General features: G+C 33.4%; 2 protein-coding genes across 6 annotated transcripts in view; one reads left to right on the top strand and one right to left on the bottom strand.

Moving 5' to 3' along the window:
* Positions 1-19950, top strand: part of LOC111043252 (phosphatase and actin regulator 4) — a 386179-nt gene extending 366229 nt beyond the window's left edge. For 4 of the 5 annotated variants that reach the window (XM_039436681.1, XM_039436682.1, XM_039436679.1 and 1 more), the window contains 7 exons: positions 1047-1079; positions 3656-3804; positions 7699-7855; positions 11064-11119; positions 12663-12766; positions 15138-15310; positions 18083-19950. In XM_039436681.1, coding sequence (XP_039292615.1) covers positions 1047-1079; positions 3656-3804; positions 7699-7855; positions 11064-11119; positions 12663-12766; positions 15138-15310; positions 18083-18098 — 688 coding nt within the window. In that variant the 3' untranslated portion in view covers positions 18099-19950. The remainder of the gene's footprint in view (positions 1-1046; positions 1080-3655; positions 3805-7698; positions 7856-11063; positions 11120-12662; positions 12767-15137; positions 15311-18082) is intronic. The other variant, XM_039436680.1, reaches the window with a different exon arrangement.
* A 1069-nt stretch (positions 19951-21019) lies between these two features.
* LOC111054322 (zinc finger MYM-type protein 1-like) lies at positions 21020-21832 on the bottom strand. Its single transcript, XM_022341329.1, has one exon. It carries the CDS (start codon positions 21830-21832, stop codon positions 21020-21022), a length of 813 nt encoding a protein of 270 aa, XP_022197021.1.
* Between the last annotated feature and the right edge of the window lie 2458 nt (positions 21833-24290).

Below are 24290 nucleotides of genomic sequence, written 5' to 3'. Positions count from 1 at the left end.
AAAGCCTACAATAATTGATTCTGGTAGAGGATTGGCATTGATTTTGTATAGGAAGGGGCAGGAATGAAAATAATAGTATTTACACTTATTATTGTATTTTATGGCATAAAGTGTTAAAAAATTGTGGTTGATTTCCTACTAACGATATTAAAAAAGCCAACTCCACTTCAAGAACTATAAATTGTTATTATTGAATTTAGAAATCAAGTGTTTTTATGTATGTTTGGTGGACTTACAATAAAATCACGATTAGAATGCAATTTATTTGTTGATAGAATGATTTGATTTGAAACTTCTTTATTGTCAATAGAATTTTACAAAACAAGAATATATAAATATCCTTCAAAACAATAAAGCCCAAAGGTAAAAACCTGTTTGGGAAACATAATTTTTAAATATATATACACAACTCTCGAGAATAACATCAGCCGGCCTTAAAAACTAATAACATTTTGAATTTCAGCGAAACCTCTAAACTATTGTACTATATTTAGAATAAGCTTCCTTATCTTTATATAATAACAAGGTTACAATTCAATTATACTACAATATTAAAATATTTGTTAATGTCGTCCTGAATTAATTTTTCTCTTCTCTAGTTGCCCCGAGTAATAAAGAATCATCTCATAAAGTTCAACTTCGTCAATTTTTTACTCATGTTATTAACTTTATAGACTTGAATGTTCTTCCATGATCAAAACACAACTAGAATCATGAATCGATTTCATGAACCGATCAATCGTGATAAAAATCAATTAATGATATTATCATGAATCATGATCACAAATCATAGTGACTCATAGCGATATTTACTGGAAATCATAGTGACTTTTTCACTTCAGTACTTCACTGTCAAACGTCAGTACTTTAGTAGTCTGTACTCAGTACACTCTCAAAAGTTTAGAGTTAGTTTTAAGTTTAGTTTGGAGTTGATTTTCAACCATATTGCTTCTTTACTTACTACTTTCTTGAACCCTACTTCAGTTACTCTCTTTTTGTTCATATTTAAATTGCAAACTTATTGTTCTATGCTGGCCAATCATCAGAAGGCCACCCTTGAGGCCCAGGATAAGAATATGGTAAATTATGTTCAGTTACTACCTGTCACATTTTTGTAATCGTTTTTTCCGTTTTTGATGTTGACATTTTTCTTAGTTGTGATGTTTTAATCAATGTTTTTCCAAGCTTTCTTGATTTCTTCCCCTCTCAATGTTGTTTATTTGAATCCATTTCAAATGTTTTATCTTGAATTTCCTTTCCTTGTCTCAATATTGTTTTTTCCAATAATTGAATCTCCAGTTTTTATAATTTTAATTTCCTTGTCTCGATGTTGCTTGTGTCAGTGTACCAATGTGTGAATTTATCATTTGAAATCTGCTTCATGATATCACTTTTTTGGATATGCGTATGTTTGTTTGTTTATGAATTGTATGAAATTACAGTATGGATGTGATTTTAAAAGGAAAAAGTATGTTCCATTTTACATATATTATCCAATATTTGTCGTACAGAATTATATATTTTCATAATAATGCATGTTTTGTCTTATTTCAATGAAATTTCCAAACTGCTATTTTGTTTCAACAACGTATTTTACTAGATTCATTGATATATCAATCTACAATAAAATAATAACTCAACTAAAATATAACTTGAGCATAGGTAGCCTAGATAGACTCTAGACTCTACTCTACTTTGCCTATTTTCAGTTGAAATATACAGTTTGAATCGCTTTATCTCCTCCCATAGTGTACTCCATTGTCATATGTCTCAGGTTTTCAACAATATTGAAAAGATATGAAAATATCCTCTAGTTGACGTTAGAATTTGGATGTTCCCTCTAAAAACACTTTCTAGAAATTATCGCTCTTTTCTCATATATCCGTCGAAATAAGTCATAAAGCAAGAAATACACCATAAAGAGCTGTATTAAACAAGAAATATTATTAAGTGCATTCCAATTGACCGTATTATTCCAGATTTTATTCATCTTTACATAAATTAATAAAACAATATTGAAACTTGAAGTACCCTTTATTAGTTGAAATATTACAACGACTAGTTTCGACCATAGGTCATTTTTTATCTTTACATAAATATTTCCTCAATTCCTAATATATAATCTTTATTCAAATTTCTCAAATACAATAATTATACAATAATGAAAACACAAATTTGAAATTGTCAACCACTTTTTATTATTATAAATTATTATAATATATACAGAACCAGGTTTTCATCAGAACCACATCTTCTGATGTGGATGGTAAAGCCACGAAACCTGGTTCTGTATATATTATAATAATTTATAATAATAAAAAGTGGTTGACAATTTCAAATTTGTGTTTTCATTATGGAAAAGTACCACAACATCACTCACAACACAATTGTAAAATTATACAATACTTTTCGAGCTATGAAAGCACCCTCTGTGCTTTCACGCTTTGTATTCATGCATTTTCGTCTTTCAATAACTTTACGTAATATTTTGTTGATTAAGACTTAACCATTATTGCTGATTATAATTTATTGCTTTTAAATGTTGTTCATCATTATTGTTGGGTAAATACTACATTGGGTAATACGGCGAGGCAGAACATCCAAAAGGATCTCTCTGTCGATAAAAGCCATATGAATCAATAAATAAATATAATTATTCTTGTATTTTGTTTTCTTACACAGTGTTTAGTGAAATGTAGTGATAGCTTCATAATGATAGCACAAAAATGTAGTCAACTACAATTTAAAACATCCAAACTAATAAAAATTTCTCTAAAAGCCAGTGATTTACATCCAGAGAATTTATCTACATAATACAGATAGATACAATACATATTGTTTAATACAATGAAAAATGTTGAAGTGACTCATAACCTAGCTACATTTTGGACTGTTCTATAAATTAGAATTAGAACCGGTTTGGGCGTAAGCCTGTGGTGTTAATTCTTAATCACATTTTATTGATTGAATAATAAATAATATAGTCCAGTCAAATGGTCGTTTTTCAGGAAACAGCCCCTAAAGAATTTTTCTTGACGGTTCCATATGTATTTAGGGGCGCTGAATTCGAATCTGAAATATGCTGACAATCCAGAGGGCGGCTTCACCCCCAAAACCCCCTAAAATTTCGGACTTTTTTTAATTTTTCCATTTAATCTCTAAAACTTCAGAGTTTTGAAAATTTCAGCTCCTGAACTAAAAATGGTAGAATCCTGCGCGACCACTCAGTTTATTGGAAATTGTATTATCTTTAATGTTGTAAAGAATGATTCTTCTCCAAAAACTCGAGGTTTTCGAGATTAAATGGAAAAATTGAAAAAAATCAGAAATTTTAGGGGGTTTTGGGTTGAAGGCGCTCTCTGGCGTGTCAGAAAATTTCAGATTCGAATTCAGCGCCCCAAAATACATATAGAACCGTCGAGAAAAATTCTTTCGGGCTGTTTCCTGAAAAACGACCATTTGACTGGACTAATATAAAATGACAAATCCAAGAGATTGCCAAAAATAACTGTAATCCTAATTATGATGACTCACTATAATAATGTGTGATAGTTGACTATATCTTTGTGTTTTCAATATATATTTTATCCCATTTTAGTACTCTCGTATTAATGTTAGTATATTGTTGCTGATGGTCGGTTGTGTCTTGTTGTAGCACTCGGCCGGTTAGGTTCGGTCTGTCGTTACCATGCACCCTGGAGAACAAGGAGAACACGCGGCCCTACTCCGATAATGATACAGATGGCAGTGATAGCAGTGGCGATGGACCCATACTCTACAGGGACGACCGGGATGATCAAGATAGTCAGTATTCGTTTCCAATGATTCATACAACATTTCATTGTATTCATATCCATTCTTGAAGTTGAAAACATCCTACAGTATTAGAAAGAAAAACAGGCTCTAGCCCAAAAGGTGTTATCTTCCTAAATTCAGTTCATTAAATTGTCAAAGTAGGGTTATGTTCACAATTTTCACTTTTCACAATACTATAAACAATAATAATTATAGAAATTTGAGAAGCTATAAGCTCGTATAGAGCCACCAAGTTTCTGAGCAAGTGGCGGGACATTACCCCTTATTGTGCTCATTACAGTAGGGTCTCTAGCATAAACACCAGATTCTGACGACCGGCTGATGTCTCACGGCCACCAATCCTGTTGTCTCACTGGTGTCCCAGCTAGTTTTACACATGATCACATTGTTGGCTCTTTGATTTCCCACTGGTGAGCCAGCCTGGTGTCCTAATGTAATACGAGCGGGTACACCCCGTCCACTTGTCACCTCAACATTTTGAGCACAGGCGAGAGCTTATCCCCTAGAAAAAATATACAGCTGCCGTCAAGGTGTCCCTCCGTCAGCATGTCACCTACTGGAATGGCAGGTTCCATCCTGTTGGTACCTTACACGACAGAGTATTACCTTGCTCGCTTGCGTCAAGTGGTCACCCCGTCAGCATGTCCTATAATAATCAGTGTCGTATCAAATTTTATCATATATCCATCGATTAGGAAGTCATTCCCATAAAAGCCAGAGAATTTTCGCCTGAATTTTATATCTTGTGAAACAAAAGATTGCTTCGAAAGCAATTTTTTCGATTTATCGAAAAGATTTTTCGAAAAAAAAATATTCCATATAGAAGTTGTAGCTCAATTTAAGAGATTCATATTTTCAGTCGTACTTTTTCAATGTACTATAATCTTAATTATCCAGCTAATCTCGTTTCTCAAGCTTGAGCTTGATCTTTTGGGGAAGTATTTATTTTATTTATTTATTATTTTACAAAGGCGACTTTCTATAAGTATTTTAAGCCTAGGTGATGATGATGTGATGAATACAATGAAAGTAGAGTTATGAATGTTACTCTGCTACCCACTTGAATCGATTGAGTCCATTTTTCAGTCCAGAAATAAATAAACTAGAAATTTTGAATTTGATTTGATTAAAAAATGAATATAATAGAATGATTACATTCAATAAACTCTCAGAACTTGTAAATATTAAGTTATTAAGAAAAATCTTGAACCAGAAATAAATAAAACACAAACTAATTCACTGAAAGCACAGTAGTTCCTATAATGTTCCATTGTGTAGAATAATTTCTTTATTGCATTGTAAATTTTATAGTTTATTGCTTTCTTTTGTAATTATTTGTCTTTTAGTTAGTTACATTGGTTTTGCGAAGCTGAAGATTTCAAGATATCTATCCTCTTTACATAGTCCACCCCCTTTTCTATCGAACGGAATGGTTGAATTTCAATTTGAGACAAAGAAGCTTGAAGAGAATAAAATTTTGTACAATTCCAGTCTGATTGGTTTTTTTTATTTATTTATTCATATGCGAATACAATCCAGGTAAAAACAACAGGCATTTGCCCAAAACTGTTTTAAACCTTCATTTGAAATACACAGTCTAGAGGTTAAATGTAAATGATAACTTAATTCACACATCATTTTTAGTCCAAAAAAATGTATCTACTACAAATACATTAATCTTAAGTTAGCGGGTGCCAAGTAGACCCAAGTAGTGCCAAGTTGCGTACCCCTTTCAAACTTTGAGATTCAAATGGGCTGTGATTGTAAGATTAGTGAATTGTGTTTAGAAATTGTTGGATGCGAATGAAAAGATATCAATTGAAATTGAAAATGCGGAAATGAACGGACTGACTCTTATTGATTTAATATATTTCATAATATTATCGTACTTCAAAAGGCAACAATGGCAACAGGTTTCATCCAATGATTAGTTAGTTGGAAACTAGTTATAAAGTTCAAAAAGACTGGAATATTTGTAAATCCATTAATTTCTCATCGCCACTTCTGTCATTTACACAATGTGGGCATCATTTGCATCATAGATTCCGGTATTCCGGTAATGTTGTTAAGATTATATGATAGATGTAAAGTTAATAAGATTGACTTTGAAATAAACCTGTAAAATCAGATCACTTTTACTAAACAACCTTAATATAGATAATAGCTCTTTAATATTTGTCATTCTAAAATCTTCTGCTCAATTTATGTAGTCTTGTCTAGGATGTGCAGAATGACAGATTTGAATTACACGCCAGTTGAGTGGCTAGTATTAAAAATGATGTATTTCCTGTGCTAAGCTGTCTAATGCAAAATGCTACTGCTGTACTTCAGTGCTGTTGAGGAAAGTCAACGCGAATGTAGAGCAGTAGGCTAAAAACAATCGTGCGGTTTTTTACACAGATTATTTCAGAATATCTCGTTCTAAAAGACGATATCACTGTTTATAAAAGTATTACTTCCATGTCGTATCCGTTGTTGAAAAAAATATTATGTTCAGATTAAAAGTGCATTATTCGCTAGTAAATGTATTGGATTAGAAGTTGAAGAGTTTATTTAATTGTAAATGTTGTGTTAGTTAGTTTGCTTTTTGTTTCTTGGATTTCCAATGATTTTATTCATTTAATAAATTGTCATATTGCTCCATTTAAAAATAATTGTTACATCACAGGTGATTCATTTTCTAAATTGCAATGACAGAGTTTGTTGTATTCAATATCACATTGTTATAAATAATTAGCTTCAGTTATGTTTTTATCTCGGAAAGTATTTTAATTATATTAGTCAAATATGTGAATCTGTTTCAAAGTTCGAATTTTGAACTTACTGTAGTAGATTTCTATATTGATTTTCGTAGTGATCTCGAGTGTTTTCTTCAAAACACTTGGTACCGCATGTCCTGTTGATGAGATGTACTTTATATGGAGGTGTTCATCTGCAAGTAAGCTTTAGTTTTTTAGTAGTCGTTTTAATCATATTTGTATAGATTGCTCTATTCTTGATTTATTTTACCATTAAACCGTTATTCCCAATATTTTCCATGATTTTAAAACCAAATTCAAATAAATTTTATTTTTCACATCGCTTGTAAAGCCGTGCCCACACTGACATACATGTTCGGCAAACATGTTTGTTCAGGAGCTCAGGGACAAAAATTTTTCAAAGTTTGGACAATCATTGATTGTCAAACAAAAAATTACTGGTTTTCCAAACATTTTCAGTGTTCACAGCTGTAAAACACAAAACCTGTTCTTCCCACTTATAAATATTTTGTTTGGTGACGCTTTCACACTGGCCATGGGCAAACATTGTTTGTCAAACATAATAAAATTTGCCCAAACTATTTCAACAAACATGTTTGTCGAACATTTGTTCAGTGTGGACACGGCTTAACAAAACAGTTCACTCATATATTAGTCCAGTCACTATATTATACATTGGTGCTTGCATTTTATATAGTAGTTACACCCTCTTTTTCATGTATTGACTAGACTATATACTTTACAATCATGAAAATCATCAGTAAAAGAATTATTTCTAACATGGACATTAATGCCATTTTCAAGTGAAATCACTAATAATTTATATTTTTATTTCGGACTATGTGTAACCTTATCTAAATTTGGGGGAGGGATAGCACAAGGTTACCTTATTTTTTCTCTCCATATAATTTTTGATGATGTACTTATTGTATGAATCAATAAAGAATATATGAATAATAAAATATGACAAAATACACATGACTCTCACCTCGAAAAATTAGTTTTAAATTTAAATTACTATGAAATTACGTTTGCCTCGACAATAACTGAAACGCGAAAAATTTAAAATAAATAGAGAAAACCTTCGAGATGTGATGATTAATCGATTTGTGTCAATTGTTAGACCGTTTGGCGGCGAAGATCGCCCGTAAGGACAGCCTGGCCCTGAAGTTGGCGCTCCGACCCGACCGACAGGAGTTGATCGACCGCAACATCCTCCAGGTGCAGAGTGAGAAGGAGAAACAGGAGTCCAAGGAGGCGGTGGGCGCCAGGCTCATCAGGTTAGTCACCAAATAACTTTCATCAATAACAAAATATTACTCAGTTTACAGGGTCCTTTGATCATCAGTATTTCTGACCTATTAGAATGTTCTAACTCTATCCAGGATATCTTTTCTCCTTTTAGGGTTTCATTTATTTCATTTACACATGCCCAAAATGAAAACAATGATTGGGAGAAAAACAACAGAATTAATCCAAGACTATTTCTCTCCCGAATTTAGATAGTTGATGAGCAGATCTGAATAAGGTTATGGTACCACTTCTTATAATATTTCACAAAAATTCACCGTCCAAATATATAAACAATAGAAATTTGGAATTTGGTTTAATTATAAATATAAAAAAATAAGTATTACACTACAACATCCATTTATAAATTGAAAAATATGGAAAAATTTTAAGCTACAAAAACCATTGTGTGGTTGTGTGGCAGAGAGGACCTGAAGTCCTAACTCCGCCCTAATAAAGGCAAATAATCAATCAATCAATTTCCTTGGGCTCTTCCCAAAGCTACCAGCTGCCATGCTGGCCAAATCCTGTGTGATTTCTTCTAATAACTGTTTGTATCATGGCATTTATTCCAAGTCTGTCGCTGGATTGAGAAAAACTGAGAAACCTCCACATGATCCTGTTGGTACCATTCAACTGTTCAATGTCCAGAATAATTATTCATGGATTATGATTTTGTAGCATTCCAATTATGTTGTAAAGTAAAACTTCTCCTCATGGGATATGGCTTATAGCCAGATGCCCAGGAAATGAAGTTTGAGAAAATGTGCTGAGTTTGAATATAGACAAATCCTGGTTTTTTAAATGTAGACTGAAAAAAATAAATCTTACAAATATGAACAAATTAGTATATAGTCAATATCACAAATATAGAGAAAGAATGTAAGCGGGCAATATAGACGAATGCTGGTTTTTTGAATGTAGACTAAAAACAATAGAAACTTGACGAATATGAACAAATTAGTAGATATTCAATATCTCAAATATAGAGAAAGAGTGTAAGGGGACAGAACTCATCAGGTTCTTTGTTGAATCACTGTCGATATACTCACTGTATGTCGATCACTTTATATTTTCTGGATCGAGGAATATAGAAAAATACTACAAATAGAAGAGATTTTGTCGAAAATTTTAATGGAATGTATACTGTCTATGAGAAAATTCCTCTGCAATAGAGACAGATTTCCAAACAGACGTAGAATTGATGGGAAATAAATCCATCTAATGCTGTGCCTGTGGGAGCAAGGATCATCAGGTTCATTGTTGCTGTTGACTAAAACATTCATGAATACGGCGTTGAATGGTTTTCAATTGAATACTGGAGTAAAATCTACTGCTTCAGCGTTTGATTTCCGGTATTATTTCACTTATTTCTTTATCCTGTCCCTTATTAGATTACAAGTGCAATAAACCTTGAGAAATACACTATAAAAATGAGTCATTACAAATTACATCAATATACGAAATATAGGATGATTATAAAAGGACTTTACAACTTTGAAAGCACATAATCATTCATTGAAATTACTTACAGAATTGAGGAAGGTGTCATTTCGTTACAAAACACTCCTAAGTCTTAAGGTGCGTACAGATATACGCGCCGCGAACATGAGCAATTCACTTTTATCAGCTGATGCCAAGCTTTTTATATCTATATCTTAAACCGTTTCTGTAAAAATACAGATATAGTCAGCTGATTAAAAGTGAATTGCTCATGTTCGCGGCGCGTATATCTGTACGCACCTTAAGGCGTGGGCCGCGTGGGTGTCATTTTGGTGCGATGTGACAGCCGCTGGTAATGCGACATAAACTTACATACCACCAATAATCGATTTCTTGCCACACTCGTACCAGCTAATTTTCTAATGTTTAGAAAATCCCAAACTTCTCCGTGGAAATTAGGTGGTGTACCGTCATGCTGAACAAGATGAACAAGTGCCCTTTTACTTCCAGCACGACGGTGCACCAGGTCATTTTCACGTAAAAGTTTGGGATTTTCTAGACAATTGCTTTCAACTTATTATTATTAACTTCGCTGGATTTAACATGCAGGGCCAATTGTATGGCCACGTCACTCACTGGACTTGGCATCGATGGATTTCTTCCTGTGAATATTCATCAAGGATAAGGCTTATGTTCCGCCTCTAACAGACAATCTTAATGACCTCCGAAATCGGATCACATTCGGATCGCTGTGGTTGCACTAGTTACACCTAATATGCTGGTACGAGTGTGGCAAGAAATCGATTTTATCGGTGGGATGTATGTCGCATTACCAATGGCTGTCACATCGAGCCAAAATAACACCCACACCTTAAACTTTAAGCAAGGTCTATAAAATACAGGTCATGACACAATCCCGTGATGCATTGCAAAATCGCCATTTTGTGGGGTTTTAGTTCACCAATTTTCATATTTATCAGCTGTTACCATCATAATTATATTGAACAACAATATGTGTTATTTTGTTATATTGCTTGGCTTTGAATTGTAAATTAAATTCTTCCGATAGAATAGTAATATTTAGATTCCAACTAGGAACTGAATTATTGTTGATTTTCAGATTTAATTAATAAATTGAGTACTTTAAACTGTTTTTGAGGTTAGCCTTTTGTCCCAATGCCTTATGAATCATAACAAATGTCAAGAATAAGAACAATTTTTAATAAAGAAAAATTAATTATTGAACCATTTATTATTAAAATTTCATTATTAAAAAATCGAAAACCTGAATTTACATATTATCTGAACCAGATTATTGTTTTTAAAAAGAATAATGCATCATTTTGTTATGAGCAGATTGGAATTTCAAATGTACCGCAATTAATACCCCACATAATGGCCGCTCCATATGAAGCACGAGTGTCTTGACCCGGCTTTTATAGACCTTGCTTGAAGTGTTTTGTATCAAAATGACACCTTTCTCAGTTCTGTAAGTAATTTTCATAAATATTTATGTGCTTTAAAAGTTGTAAAGTTCTTTTATAATCACGCTGTACAACATTGGGCACTACTTCCTAAATACAGCAATCTTTAGCTCAGGGATGGAGCAATTTACTACTCATTTTAATTCGTTGGTACAAAAAGAATGTTAAATTGTCGAAATGCAGATGAATTTCAATTAGAAAAGAATAGATTTTACTTTTGAGTTATAAAATATACATTTTTTTGATACTCACATTACTTTCTATTTTTCAGGCGATTGAGTATGCGACCAACACAAGAAGAACTAGAGGATAGGAATATATTGAAAAGTAAGTGATCTTTTTCAATTTACTTTATTTTATTCTATAAAGTTCTAGGCCTATGTAAGCTCTAATAAAGTATTTAAATAAGGTATTTAAATTTTTAAACATGACTAGTTTCAACATTTATGTCCTCAAGTGTCCTAATTCAAACTTGAGAATGTCAAAACTAGTCGTGATGATTCTAAAGATATTACAAGATATCTTGTTTATATAAAGATATAATAAAATAGGTATTCTATTTAATTATCTTTGTAAGTTCTTTCAATTTGCTGAGAAAACAGAAGTAACTTTATAACAAGAATTTCAAAGAAGTTTGATAAATTAGGAAATACTAAAAAGTGCTCTAAACTCTAATTATCTAGCTCAGTGAACATGCAAGGCGCTGTTAAGAACATCTGAAGAATTTACAAATGATAACACAGTTAACATCTGTTGAAATCAAAATGAACGGAATTAACCACATAAATATTATTGAATTTTTAGAATGTTTCTAATCTTGTGTGTGATATTTATCAATGAAATTAATTTTATGTACAAAATATTGCGGTGTCCGACTTCCTACAATGAAGTTCAAAAGTAGGCTAATTATTACAATAATAGTTATTATTAATGTTTGCAATTATTGTAGTTTTGAAGCTTTTTAAAAATTTAATGTAGAGTAAGGTTAAGTTTGGTTATACTCGAAAACTATTTACTATTTCCATTACTATAAGTCTTGGAACATTGTAAACTAAGATTACTTTCAAGACGAAGTACTTTATTATATAAGATTTCACCTTTTACTACAGTTTAAATGATTTTTATCAAACTATTTCCCATACACTTTAGTATAATATGGTATGAAAAATCCTGCATTGAAACCTATACATATCAATAGAGGAGGTCAAGACAAGTTTAACCTTCCGGCAGTCGCGCTGTTGTAAAAAGTACAACAGTGTCAGTTTTTTTTGCAGCACAAAACTAATGAATGGGGTGGTGTTAGTGAATGAGTCACCTATGCATTCCAAAACTTTTCCCCTATTACTCCACTGAGTTGCAGTATCAATCGAGCAATGGTTCAGTCTTTAGGTGCCATTTAGTCGCGAAAGTGCATAAGTCGCACTGTGCATAAGATAGGGAAAGACTGTATACGGGGACTGTAAACGAACCAATAACACAGAATTGATGGCTTTGCTTTATGTACCTTATTGGGCTATTAAATGGTAATCATCCAAATGTTAATTGGCGTAAAATAATCCAAAAAGATGGAAAAAGTAATTATAAAATTAATTAATATGTTTTGACAGTAAACAGAGTACATAACACTTGGAAAATTGGATGTTGTACAAAATACAACACGCGACTGCTCGTATGATTGAGTAGGGCGCAACTACCGAAAGGTTAAATATGTAGAAATATTTGATCATTATCTATTATAATTATAATGTTTGAGTATGAAGATATTCAAAGTGAGAGGTTAAATTGTAAGTAAAGTAAATACTGTATTACTGTGATGATGAAAAGTTCTTTGTTCTTGTATTTTAATGTATCTTGTTTTTTCAACTGCTAGAACAAAGTGCAGCAGAAGAGAAAAAGTTGAAAGAAGAAAAGAAGCGGATGCTACTAAGAAAACTCAGTTTTCGACCAACCGTTGAAGAGCTCAAAGAGAAGAAGGTAATAAAGGAATAATTGATAATTTGAACTATCCCTCTCATTGCTATGCATATTTGTAGCTTAGTGTATATTATGTGATAATATTGTCTCTTTAATTTTAGAAATTTGTTCATGGTTCTTTGGTTACAACTCTCATTTTCAGTAACTCTAGAATAAAATATAATTATTTTATAGTCTAGGGCCATGTCATAGAGAATAGAAAATACAATAAATAAATATAAAAAATTATTAGACTTGATTCACACTGAAGTGACGTGGCGGTGACGTGGCACGGATATGGTGGTGTCATGCACTACCTCCGTAAACAAAGCCGTAGTGCATTCGTGTGACGTCAGCAAAGGTAGGGCTCCTACACCAATAAAAATACTAGCTGATAAAGATCAGCTGAAATAAACGAATTTTTATTGGTGTAGGAGCCCTACCTGTGCTGACGTCACACGAATGCACTTCGGCTTTGTTTACGGAGGTAGTGTGTCATGGCGCTGACTTTTATAACTTCCATAAACATATGTTTCAATGCAAACAGAAGTGGCGTGGCAAAAGGCCTCTCCAGTTTGCATTGGACCATATAATTATATAGGAGTGGCGTGGAAGTGGCACAACAATTAGTGCTACACCAGCGTCACATCACCGCCACGTCGCTTCAGTGTTAATTTGGCTTTAGACCTACTATGAAGAAAATGAATGATCAATTTTGACAATAAGGGCAATAAATTGTTAAAGTCGTTCATTGCAGACTTTATTCATTTATTATTTATTCATTTATACAATAATTACATTATCAAAATGATAGGGAGAGGAATAATAAGGTAAACTTGTGCTTTTCCCCTCCCAAATTTAGATAACACTTGGTCCGAAATAGGTTAAGTCTTGAAGTTCTTCAATTCACAAAATTTTCAGTCCTCAAGTATTTTTACAAAGTAGATTCAAAATTAAACAAGAAATATTTTACATTATTAGACTGTTTGTAAACAACAATAATTTGAATTGATGATCACATTTTTATTAAATTTACATTGAAAACTTTAATCGAGATGTAGACTGACATTCAGCCTGTAGCTTTTTACTTTCCTTGTCCTACCTACTACCATAGGTAAGAAAAGTATCGCATTTAAAAAAATTTTAGGTACCCCAATTTCAAGTTCTCTATACGTTTCAAAGTCCCCTGAGTCCAAAACATGGCATTTTAGTGATTGAAATAATATTGTTTACTGTACTACTGTGTCGAAGAAACTGCCATTAACGCTCAGGTTGTCGACTGTACAGTCGTATCGTGCAGGTGAAACCTGTAGTACGTAAAGGCCTCTTCACACTCAGCTACGCTACGCTGAAATACGTCCTTTTTCTAATCTTGAATCGAAGCTAGGAATGTGAACGGGACAGATTCGTAGCTAAGATCCAACACTGGGAGATTAGTAATAAAAGCATAGAAAATTTGTAACGAAAGATTGAATTTATAGTTTATATTTATCTATCATTTTTTTCAATCATACAATAATTATTTTTACAGTTATATGAGGAGGCCCAACAGGCTTATGCCTAAAACTGTCCATTTTCAAATTTATACTACAGTCCAAATCAAAATCTAGGTTAGGCTACTATCACTCATCAAAATAACAATTTATTCACACTTAAAAAAACAAACACAACATTAATTACAAATATATATATACTATGAATTCGATTTACAATTATATACTATGTTTGCTACAATATTATTTGTTAATATACTAACAGCATCTAGTTACTATTTTGGACTTTCTGAAGTAAACATGTTTTCTAAAAATAGAGAAATAAACAAAAGTAAGTTTTCCTCGCTGGATTATTTTTCTCGTGAAATCAGATGAGTAATAACCCACACATTCACTCGCTCACTCACTTCCATTATTGTATCGACAACATTTCCAGCTGTTTTTCCAAGGACGTATTTATCCTTTTAATGGCCTTCAGCGAGTTATCCCAGGGTTGAGACCTAGTGCAATCGAATTTTCATATCATAAACCTTCTTTATTCCAAATTTTCTCACTTCCTACTTTCGTCATGAGGATCGGTAGAGCCATTTTCGAGATCCAGTTAATACAGATATATAAACATCTAAACATATAAACAGAAATTGCTCGTTTGATAGTATAGGATATCATTGGGATATAGGACTTATTTCAGCGTAGCGTAGCTAAGTGTGAAGAGACCCTTAGTGACGGGCCTTAACTACTTACAATAGAATAGAATTTTATTAGTCATTCAATACTTACATCGACTCAATTTTTACATTTTCAATTTTTTTAAATCACTATGAATCAGACTTATCAAAAGTCAATTAAGTTGATGTTTGTGAGTTTGTGTGACTGATTTGTGGTTTGTTTGTTTGCAGATAATCAGGTTCAACGACTACATAGAGGTTACGCAGGCGCACGACTACGACAGGCGAGCCGACAAGCCGTGGACGCGGCTCACGCCCAAGGATAAGGCAGCCATTCGTAAGGAGCTCAATGAGTTCAAGAGCTCCGAAATGGAGGTGCATCACGACAGCAAACATCTCACCAGGTCAGTTCAAATTCAAATTAATTCATTTATTGACAAAGACAACTCTCTAGAAGTGCTTCTAGCCTGGGTGATGATGAGGAAAAAATAAGGAACAATATTATCGTAGTAACAACATAGTGAAATCTTAGACCACTCCTCCTGGGAATAAATTTGCCTTTCAATCTATTAGACTGATGGGTTCAGTTTCAAAACTATGTTCCAAGAGGTCATTCCAGGTCATTCTGATTTATGTGTGTAATACTCACGTTTTAATTTGTCAGAATTTCAAACTTATTCAGAACAATAAAAATTGAAATATACAAAAACAATACAAACAAAATAACAGGCTTCATGGTGAGGTGTGATGACTATAGGAATGGAACTGATCGAACAATAATTGAAAAAAGGTTACCATATTGATATAGCAACTAGAGTGTGTGATCACATTGAGTGCGTATATGTGCAAGTGCACGCTTGGCGTGCTGGGATTTGGTTTCGTGATCGCGCTAATAAGCTATTGATAAAAAATAATAAATTTTACACAAAGGCTTTTGATTCAGTTAATCGCGGCATGTTATGGTCAATTCTTGAATCAAGAGGATATCCCAAACATATCATTCAATCTCTACAGAGCCTCTACATGGATACTACAATTCGTCTGCAAGTAAAAGGGGGGTTGACTGATGCCATTGGCATAAACAAAGGGGTTAGACAAGGTTGTTGTATATCGCCGACTTTATTTAATATTTATGTTGACGACATGTTACGCACATGGAAAACTTTTGTGGACTCAGGTATACAGCTCTCAACCCATAGTTTTGTGAATTCAATTATGTATGCGGATGACTTAGTGATAATTCAGAGAAATGAAGATTCTTTACAAAAATCAGTTTTCATGTTGGACGGAGTTGCTGAAAATTGCAATTTGAGAATATCAGTTATAAAAACCAAATCAATGGTATTCAAAGGAAAATATCCAATCAGAACCAAAATAGAATTGAACGGAAAATTAATAGAACAAGTGAAAAATTTCAACTATCTTGGTAATGATGTAACATATGATACAGATATTGATGTATACAATAAAATTTCAAAGTTTCAGAAAATATGTGGCACTATACAAGAAACCTCAAAAATAAAACAAGCCAAGAAACCAGAATAAAGTTCTATAATACCATTGCAGTTACGACTCTCCTATATGGAAGTGAGAATTGAATTCACACACGTGAATGGACAGTCGAATTCAAGCTGCAGAAATGAGGTTTCTAAGGAGTGTATTTGGTTGCACTAGAGTTGATAGAATCAGAAATACTGATATAAGACAGGTTTTATCGGATGCTCCTCTGCATGAAATAATTATTCATAATAGACGCAACTGGTGCAGTCATTTGGATAGAATGCCACCTGGTAGAATGCCCGTTGTAGTCCAAAACTATAAACCCACACGAAAAAGAGATGTAGGGAGACCAAGAAAGAGATGGGTACCGGAACAGGTTAATTAATAAACCTAATCCCTGAAGTGAAGAAGAAGAAGATAAAACAATGAATTAATATTGATGATTAATTTAGAGCCGAACTCATCTGAATACCATTAATGAGTTGAAATATCGCCTCCCTGTGGTTCGGTACCCACCTAAAGCTGTAAGTCCATTCATATTTATTTATTTATTTCATTGACAAACACAAATCATAATATTACAATATAATATGATTGGGAGAAGACAACAGACATAGCCCAAGACTGTCTTCTCCCAAATTTTTACAAATAAAAGTTTCAAAAAGAATGAGGTTAAGATATCCCATCATCATCCGTCTCATTACTCAAGCAAAAGCCTGGAGCTAATGTGGGTATCATCCACAGCAAACGAAGTTATCAATCTTATTCAGATAAAAATTACTTGTCAATGTACTGCTCTTTTTGTGACTATGAAACATCATTCTTGATTCATTCATCATTTTTAAGATGAATTACATACAATCAGTCGTTCAGTTCATTCATGTAGATTACCATATGTGCATTGTGGGATAAGTATCAAGAGTGATCCAATGACCGCTTTCACACACACCGATTCTGAGACGACATGACGCAGACACGACACCAGATTGTCGGCCGACATCGTCGATGCCATCCACACTCACCGACACATCTGTAACAATTTCAGCCCACAAACAAGGATTTGACTGATCATTTCTGGGAGTAAAAACTTCATAATGTACGCTTTTCAGAAGCATTTTACTTGTTCCTTGCGACGTGTAACTTGCTACAGGAAAACTAATAGCTACGGTACAAAAAGCTACCTAACCTCAAACTGACCAAAATTATGTTGAAAACTTGAAACTCTCGACGATGAAATGTCGGCTGACAATTGACGTTAGACACCAGTAGGAGCTATGCTCCCAACGACATGTCGGTGACGATAATTTTGAATTAGTTTGAATCATTTAATAAATTTATATTATCTTCATTGCCCTGTATTTGTATGAGGGTTTTCTGACTAGTTTTATACATTTTCTGTAGTATTCGGTCAATTTTTAAAGTTATTGTGACTTGAAGAGTCAAGTGTTTCAAAACTGCCTAAAAGCAGAGGTACAGATGTTGGTGAGAGTGTCAGGGCAGATTAAGAACCATTGCTTCAACGGGATTCGAACCCGCGACTAAGCAGCACTAGCAGACTGAAGGGTGCACTTTTGGCAATCTTGATTCATTATTCTTTGTATCTTTATTGAAGTATATTGATCAGGTTGTTGATTGATTTTGTAAATATTAATTGATGTGGCGGTGGTTGTTTTCAGATTCCATAGGCCATGACGTTTGCGGGATGCCTCCCGAGGCCAGCTGCCTCTCTAAGCTAAGTTCCCTAGTTGAGTCTCAAGCATCTTATTTACAAAATATCGATTATTGTCGAATCAGCTTTAAAGTAAATATACTAAAACAAATTGAGCGTAAGATTTTTGTGTACAATGCGAAAGACGTTTATTTTATATACATATGATATATTATATGATAAGCATTGTGTATGCCCTAAATTTATACAACAAAGATGAGTGAAAGAAAACATTGTTGTGCTATATACATACATTTTAAGATTGATTTTTTCCGAAAATAAACACTAAAAAACTGTAAAAATAATACACAAGATGAATGTGCACATTTTTAAAACAAGATTTTCTAGCGTCCTTAGTAGCGTTGTGAAACTGTTGTTTATAGCCATGTTTTTAGATTGTTTCGATTAAACTGCGCTGTCTGTAAATATATGATTTCTGTTTACTAATTGTATCTTATACATAAAATATATAAATAAGAGTAAATAATGTTATAGGAATTAACCATTTCTTGTACAGAGATGGTGTGTTTATAGCTTAGAAGTGCGTTTTTAGCACAACTTTCCACTATAGTATCTGTTATGGCAGAACAGTTTATTTGAATTCAGTAGTTTTTGGGTGTCTGTCCAAAAATTAATCTTGAAGAATGAAATAAGATTTGAAAATGATTTTGATCTATGATCAAAATTCATAATGTCTTGGTAGAATTGATAATCTGTTGTAAATTGCTTCGTTATGAATTGGGACTTCATACAATTTTATATTGAATTCAAACTCAAGTTTTGAAAATTATTTATAAATTTCTTATGTAAAATAGGCTCTCTTTTAAATTCATATCATCTAATAAGAAATGATGACTTCATAGGGGTTTCTATTATTGCAAGATATTCCAATTATTAAATATTGTATTCAAATATTGAATACGGGTCCTGTATTGAACAAGAAAGATCTCAGTTTGTAGGTGAAACACTGTCAATTTTGCAATTTTAATTAAAATTTACCCTCGAAATAACTATTTATAAACGGTATTCAATATAAACTCAAAGAAGTGATAATTTCATGAAAAATCTTACTTCTAAAACCACTGTCAACTCTGCAAATTTCATTAAAATTGAGCCTCGAAATAACTGTTTGATAAACGGTATTCAATATAAACTCACAGAAGTGATAAGTTCATGAACAATCTTACTTCTAATTTCATGGAGATTTGAGCCAACGTAAACTTCAATAATAGTTGAAAACGATCATTCTAGATTCAGTTGTTAACTTATTTAACAAGTCTTTGACTGAAAATATCCTTAAGCTTCAAACATAACTTTTCTCAGATGACTGAAATGTTTTCGACTTCCACTTCTAAAACATGAAATTTCAATTCAACTAGAGTGGTTAGGTATTTTATATTATTGTAATCCAAGTTGAACCTCAAGTAATATAAGTATTAATACTTAATACTAATGATATTAATACTTAGTATTAAATGATTATGAAATGTTCAAAAGGCAGACACCCATAGAGAACATCCCTTCCGAACGGGTGCAGTTATTGCTTAGTGCACTCTGTAGAGCAATCTCGCTAGAGTACTTCGTTTCTCAACTATTTACCTCAACTCTTCTAAAGTAAATCCAAGAATAGGAGAAAATGATCATTCAATAAAATAAATTTATCATTATTATCCTATTTTAAAAATATCCTTTAGTTTTTCAACAATATTATTCAGGATTTCCTAAGAATTTGAGTTTTCTGTTACTCTTAATGTTCTTTCTTTCGATTTCTACTGTTTAGACTCGTCCTGAACTATAGCTAGATCAGTCTAAACTTGTCTATTGTCAGCCTAGATTGCTCTAATAGAGCGCTCTACCCAAATAAGTGACTCCGTTCAAACGGTTACTTCACCATTGATAAATGAAAACTTGTATTATGTGTTGTATATAATTATATTATAGTGAAGGCAGGTTCAAAGCTAATTTCTACAGTAACTGTATCATTGTGAGTTGCCATTTCGATTTAATTGTAATTATTTGTTTTTGATAACATAAGTCAATGTTGGGAATTCATTGTTATCATGTTGAAAATAGTTTTAATATATATGTTCTAGTTTAAGTAGTATGTGCAAAGATTGTATGTGAGGTGCATTCATCAAATATATTATATATGATTTATTTTCGCTAGATATAAATGTTTCAAAAAACGGTTGAATTTTGTACGAAAGTTTGCTATTTTATAGTTTGTTGTTCAGTATTGTTTGTTAGCCTTACTGTGATAATAATTTTCGTATAAATTTTTCCGATAACTTGCAATACATTTGTTGTGTGCTTTGTTGGTATGTGACAACATAGGCGCCGACTTGTCAAAATTATTGGGGGGGCCCTAACCGGGTGGTCCGCCAACCCCCCCCCCCCAACAAATTTTTTTTAAATTTATAAGGCCTAGAAATGCTTTATTTAACTACTGGTATAAAATATTTTTCAAAAAGTCAAATTTATGGAAGAAAAAAGCTTACTTCTTTCTATTTATTAAAAATACAGAGAGTATGAAGAATAAATTACTGTATTTAACCCAATATGTATATATACATATTGATTGGTTGGCCAATGTCCCTAAATCATGGACCAATTTTGAATTTATAAGACCTAAAACGCTGTATTTAATTATGCAGTATAAAGAATATAGGCAGAAACAAATCACATTTTACTCTTTCACACTAAAATAAAATAAAAATGAGCAAAATTAATGAACTAAAAATAGCATAAAGAATATCTAATATTACTCGAAAAGCCAAATTTTCAGAAGATAAAAAGCCTAGGTCTACTTACTTAAAATACAGAGAGTATGAAGAATAAAATAATTACTGTATTTAATTCAGTTTAACTTACATACATATCCATTGATTGGCCAATGTCCTTCTCCTTATACCATTGAAAAAGTATGCCTTCTGAGTTCATTGCTGCTTATAAACTCGTTCATCACCGTGCTCAAGTGAACTTCGTCCAGGACATCACGGTGGGCGTGAAGGACTGCTAAATTGTTCAGCCGTTTCTGTCCCATTGTTGATCTCAGATACGTCTTCAGTCGACGGAGTGCACTAAAAGAGCGTTCTGCCGTTGCCGACGAAATTGGCACTACTTGAAGAAGCTTGATCACTTTAACCACTTCTGACAGCATTTTTTTAATGGCTGGCTCTTGTGAAAGATATTTCCTTACATCACGCATTGATTTCATTTTTAAATTATTTTGCCTATTAATATCGGCTAACATGTTTAGATGTATTTGCAACCTTTCAACATCCAGGTCATTTTTAAAAAAATCTTTCGACTGTTCGAAACTTGAACCTTCTTCGTTCGCCACTAACACACTCAAAAACTCTTTTTCGACCGCAACGAGCCGCGACAAGCCCGTGGACTCAAAGCGTTCTTTGATGCAAGATCGCACCGTTTCACACACCTCGATGTAGAGAGCTTTGAAGTAGTCCTTTGGGGTGTTGAAGTTATGTGGTGAGCTGGCTCCGTCGTTTTCATATCTATTTGGAACGCGCCGTTTCCTTGGAATCACAGGCTCTTCTACTTGTGAAAATTTGTTTTTTAAGCACGACTTCCAAAACTCCTCAAAGCCATCTCGCTTATCATCTAAAATGCTAATCAATCCTTTAAACATGCCTTCCACTTCAGTTACACTTAGATGAGGGCTCTGAATGTTTTCGTTAACTTCTTCTACTACGTTCATTACATGGCAATATAAATTCAAAAATAAATAAGTCCTGAACAGTATCATAGATTCAAGAAAACCCGCACATTTATAACCTGCTTCAGTTTTGTCTGTTGAGGAAAATATCTCAAAAAACTGTAGGAGATCTTCATAGTTTTTCAAAATCCTCTGTATACTTGAAGCTCGCATTGTCCATCGGGTCGGGCAAAGTGGTCGAAGATTGGCTTGATCATTTTCACTTTCGAGGCGTATGTTTCTAAATAAATTGATTCTTTTGTTAGATTCCTTAACTGTATTTATTAGATCTTTGGCTAAGGCCATAACATCCCTCATGCATGGGAGGCAAGAAAGGCTGTCCTGCACTGCTAAGTTCAAACTATGGGCTGTACAGTGCACGTAGTGTGCCTGGGGCTGAATATCCAAAAGTAACTTTTGCAGGCCTTTAAATCTTCCTCTCATGTTTGCCGCTCCATCATAGCACTGTCCTCTCAATTTTTCAATAGGTAAATTAAGCCGCGCAAAAATGTCCTTAACAATTTTGAAAAGAGTTTGTGCTTCGGTATTAGGAGTCTCATATAAACCAATAAAGTCTTCATTGATTATTAAATCGTCACTTACAGTTCGAACACAAAATGACACTTGCTCATGAATCGATATATCACTTGTTTCGTCCACAATAATTGAAAAGTGTTCACTATTCTTGATTTTATCTAGCACTGAGCGCACAACAGATTTGCCCAATATATCAATTATCTCATTTTGAACGTCATGTGAGATCCATTTATACCCAGAACGCCCCAACCAGTCTTTTAACTCAGGAACGTCTTTTTTCCTAAGTTCTAGCAATTGCAAAAAATTTGAGTTAATATCTTCATGTCCTCTTATGGCCAAACCTTGCCGGCAAAGGTACTTAACTGTTGTAAAAATAATTTCAAGAGCCAAACGGGCTTTCTTCATGTCACTGTTCAATTGATCATTTAATTGAGCGGCTACACTTGGTTTTGCTAAAGATGAAAGTTTTAAAACTCCTTCCTTATGCACAGACGTATTTTCATGAGTACGAAATTTGTCCAATCCCTTTTTCCAGTTAGAAAAACCAACAGTAGTAAACGCATCTTCTTTCTTGGTAGTCAATTGGAGAAGGCCCTTGGCCTCTGCCTCTTTGCAGGTCTGACAAAAAACTTTATCCATTGTTGCGTCATATTGTAACCATTTATATTTAGTCACCCAAGACTTCTGGAACGATCTTCCTCCAATAGGCTTGTCATTAGGTTTTGTATTTTGCTGTGAAAAGCTCACGCCTGATGTTGAAGCAGTTGTTTCGACATTTGCCGGGGTTGCAGTGTCAATGCGAGGCTTCTTAGTGATGAATTTATCCATTATAGGCTACAAAAAAAATCACTAATGCAGAAGCCGACAAAAGAAGCAACTAGCCAACTATCACAACTACACAACACAAGACAGACTAGAATGCAGTGTGTCCAGCCCGGGAAAAATTAAGTACTAATTATCAAAATATCCCTCGCAAAATGTACTACGGCTGGACACACTGCTAGAGTGAGTGCAGGAGCAGTGGCGCAATTTTTGGCATGAGTGTGCGGGGAGGGGTGGGTTGTTTGACTTACCGGGTCGTCGCCCTCTACGCCTTCTAGACAATAACAATAACAAGTAGACAATAACAATAACAGTGGTTCGCGTCGCAGCACAGTTCCAAATTCTTATAACTATCTATGACTCCCCTTACCCTCATGCTTCAACACTCATCTCTTTGGCTAAACTTACTCAGTTTTACATCGTATTAAGTTCGTAAAAGCACAACACAGTATGACATTGTGTTGAGAGTAATTGGTTTAGTACTGTTTAAAGAGTTTATAGTAGCGTATCACGCGATGCTTTAAACTTACAAGCAAAATGTAATTATCCTTCTCAACAAATTATTGGGGGGGCTCCGCCCCCTCAACTAAATTTTTGGGGGGGCTCGAGCCCCTTGGGCCCCATGGAGTCGGCGCCTATGTGTGACAAGGACTGTAAAGAATTGTATGAGTGTATGTGTTTTTATGACTATGTTTTCTACAAATTTCTTCATTTTGTTGACGTATTGAAAAAAAATGTTCTTGGTATGTGGCAATTGTATTGTATGAATGTGTTGTGTGCTTTTTATGTTTATCTAAAAATTTCTTAATTTTTTAAAATACATTATAAGAATATTGGAAAAATATTGTCGTTATGTGATGAAAGTGAATGACTCAGGTATAATTGTAATAAAAAACATTGTATCATTGTTGGGAAATCATTGCGCTAAATATGAATCCTAATTTTAAAGTATTGCATTTTAGGAACATGTTGAAATGTATACTAAGCAAAATTCTCATGTAGGAAGTAAGAACTCAAAGTAAAATATTCTGTTTTGTTTAGTAAAACTAATCATTTTGAGATGGATATGATTTTATCATATTCAAGTTTTGTTTTTTGTGTA

This window comes from Nilaparvata lugens, chromosome 10, assembly GCF_014356525.2.
Source record: "Nilaparvata lugens isolate BPH chromosome 10, ASM1435652v1, whole genome shotgun sequence".
NCBI lineage: Eukaryota > Metazoa > Arthropoda > Insecta > Hemiptera > Delphacidae > Nilaparvata > Nilaparvata lugens.
This window is presented reverse-complemented; position numbering and strand designations above follow the sequence as displayed.

What these genes read in the sequence shown, in the direction of transcription:
- LOC111054322 (XM_022341329.1), bottom strand. Translation starts at nt 21,832, where the DNA reads ATGAACGTAGTAGAAGAAGTTAACGAAAACATTCAGAGCCCTCATCTA.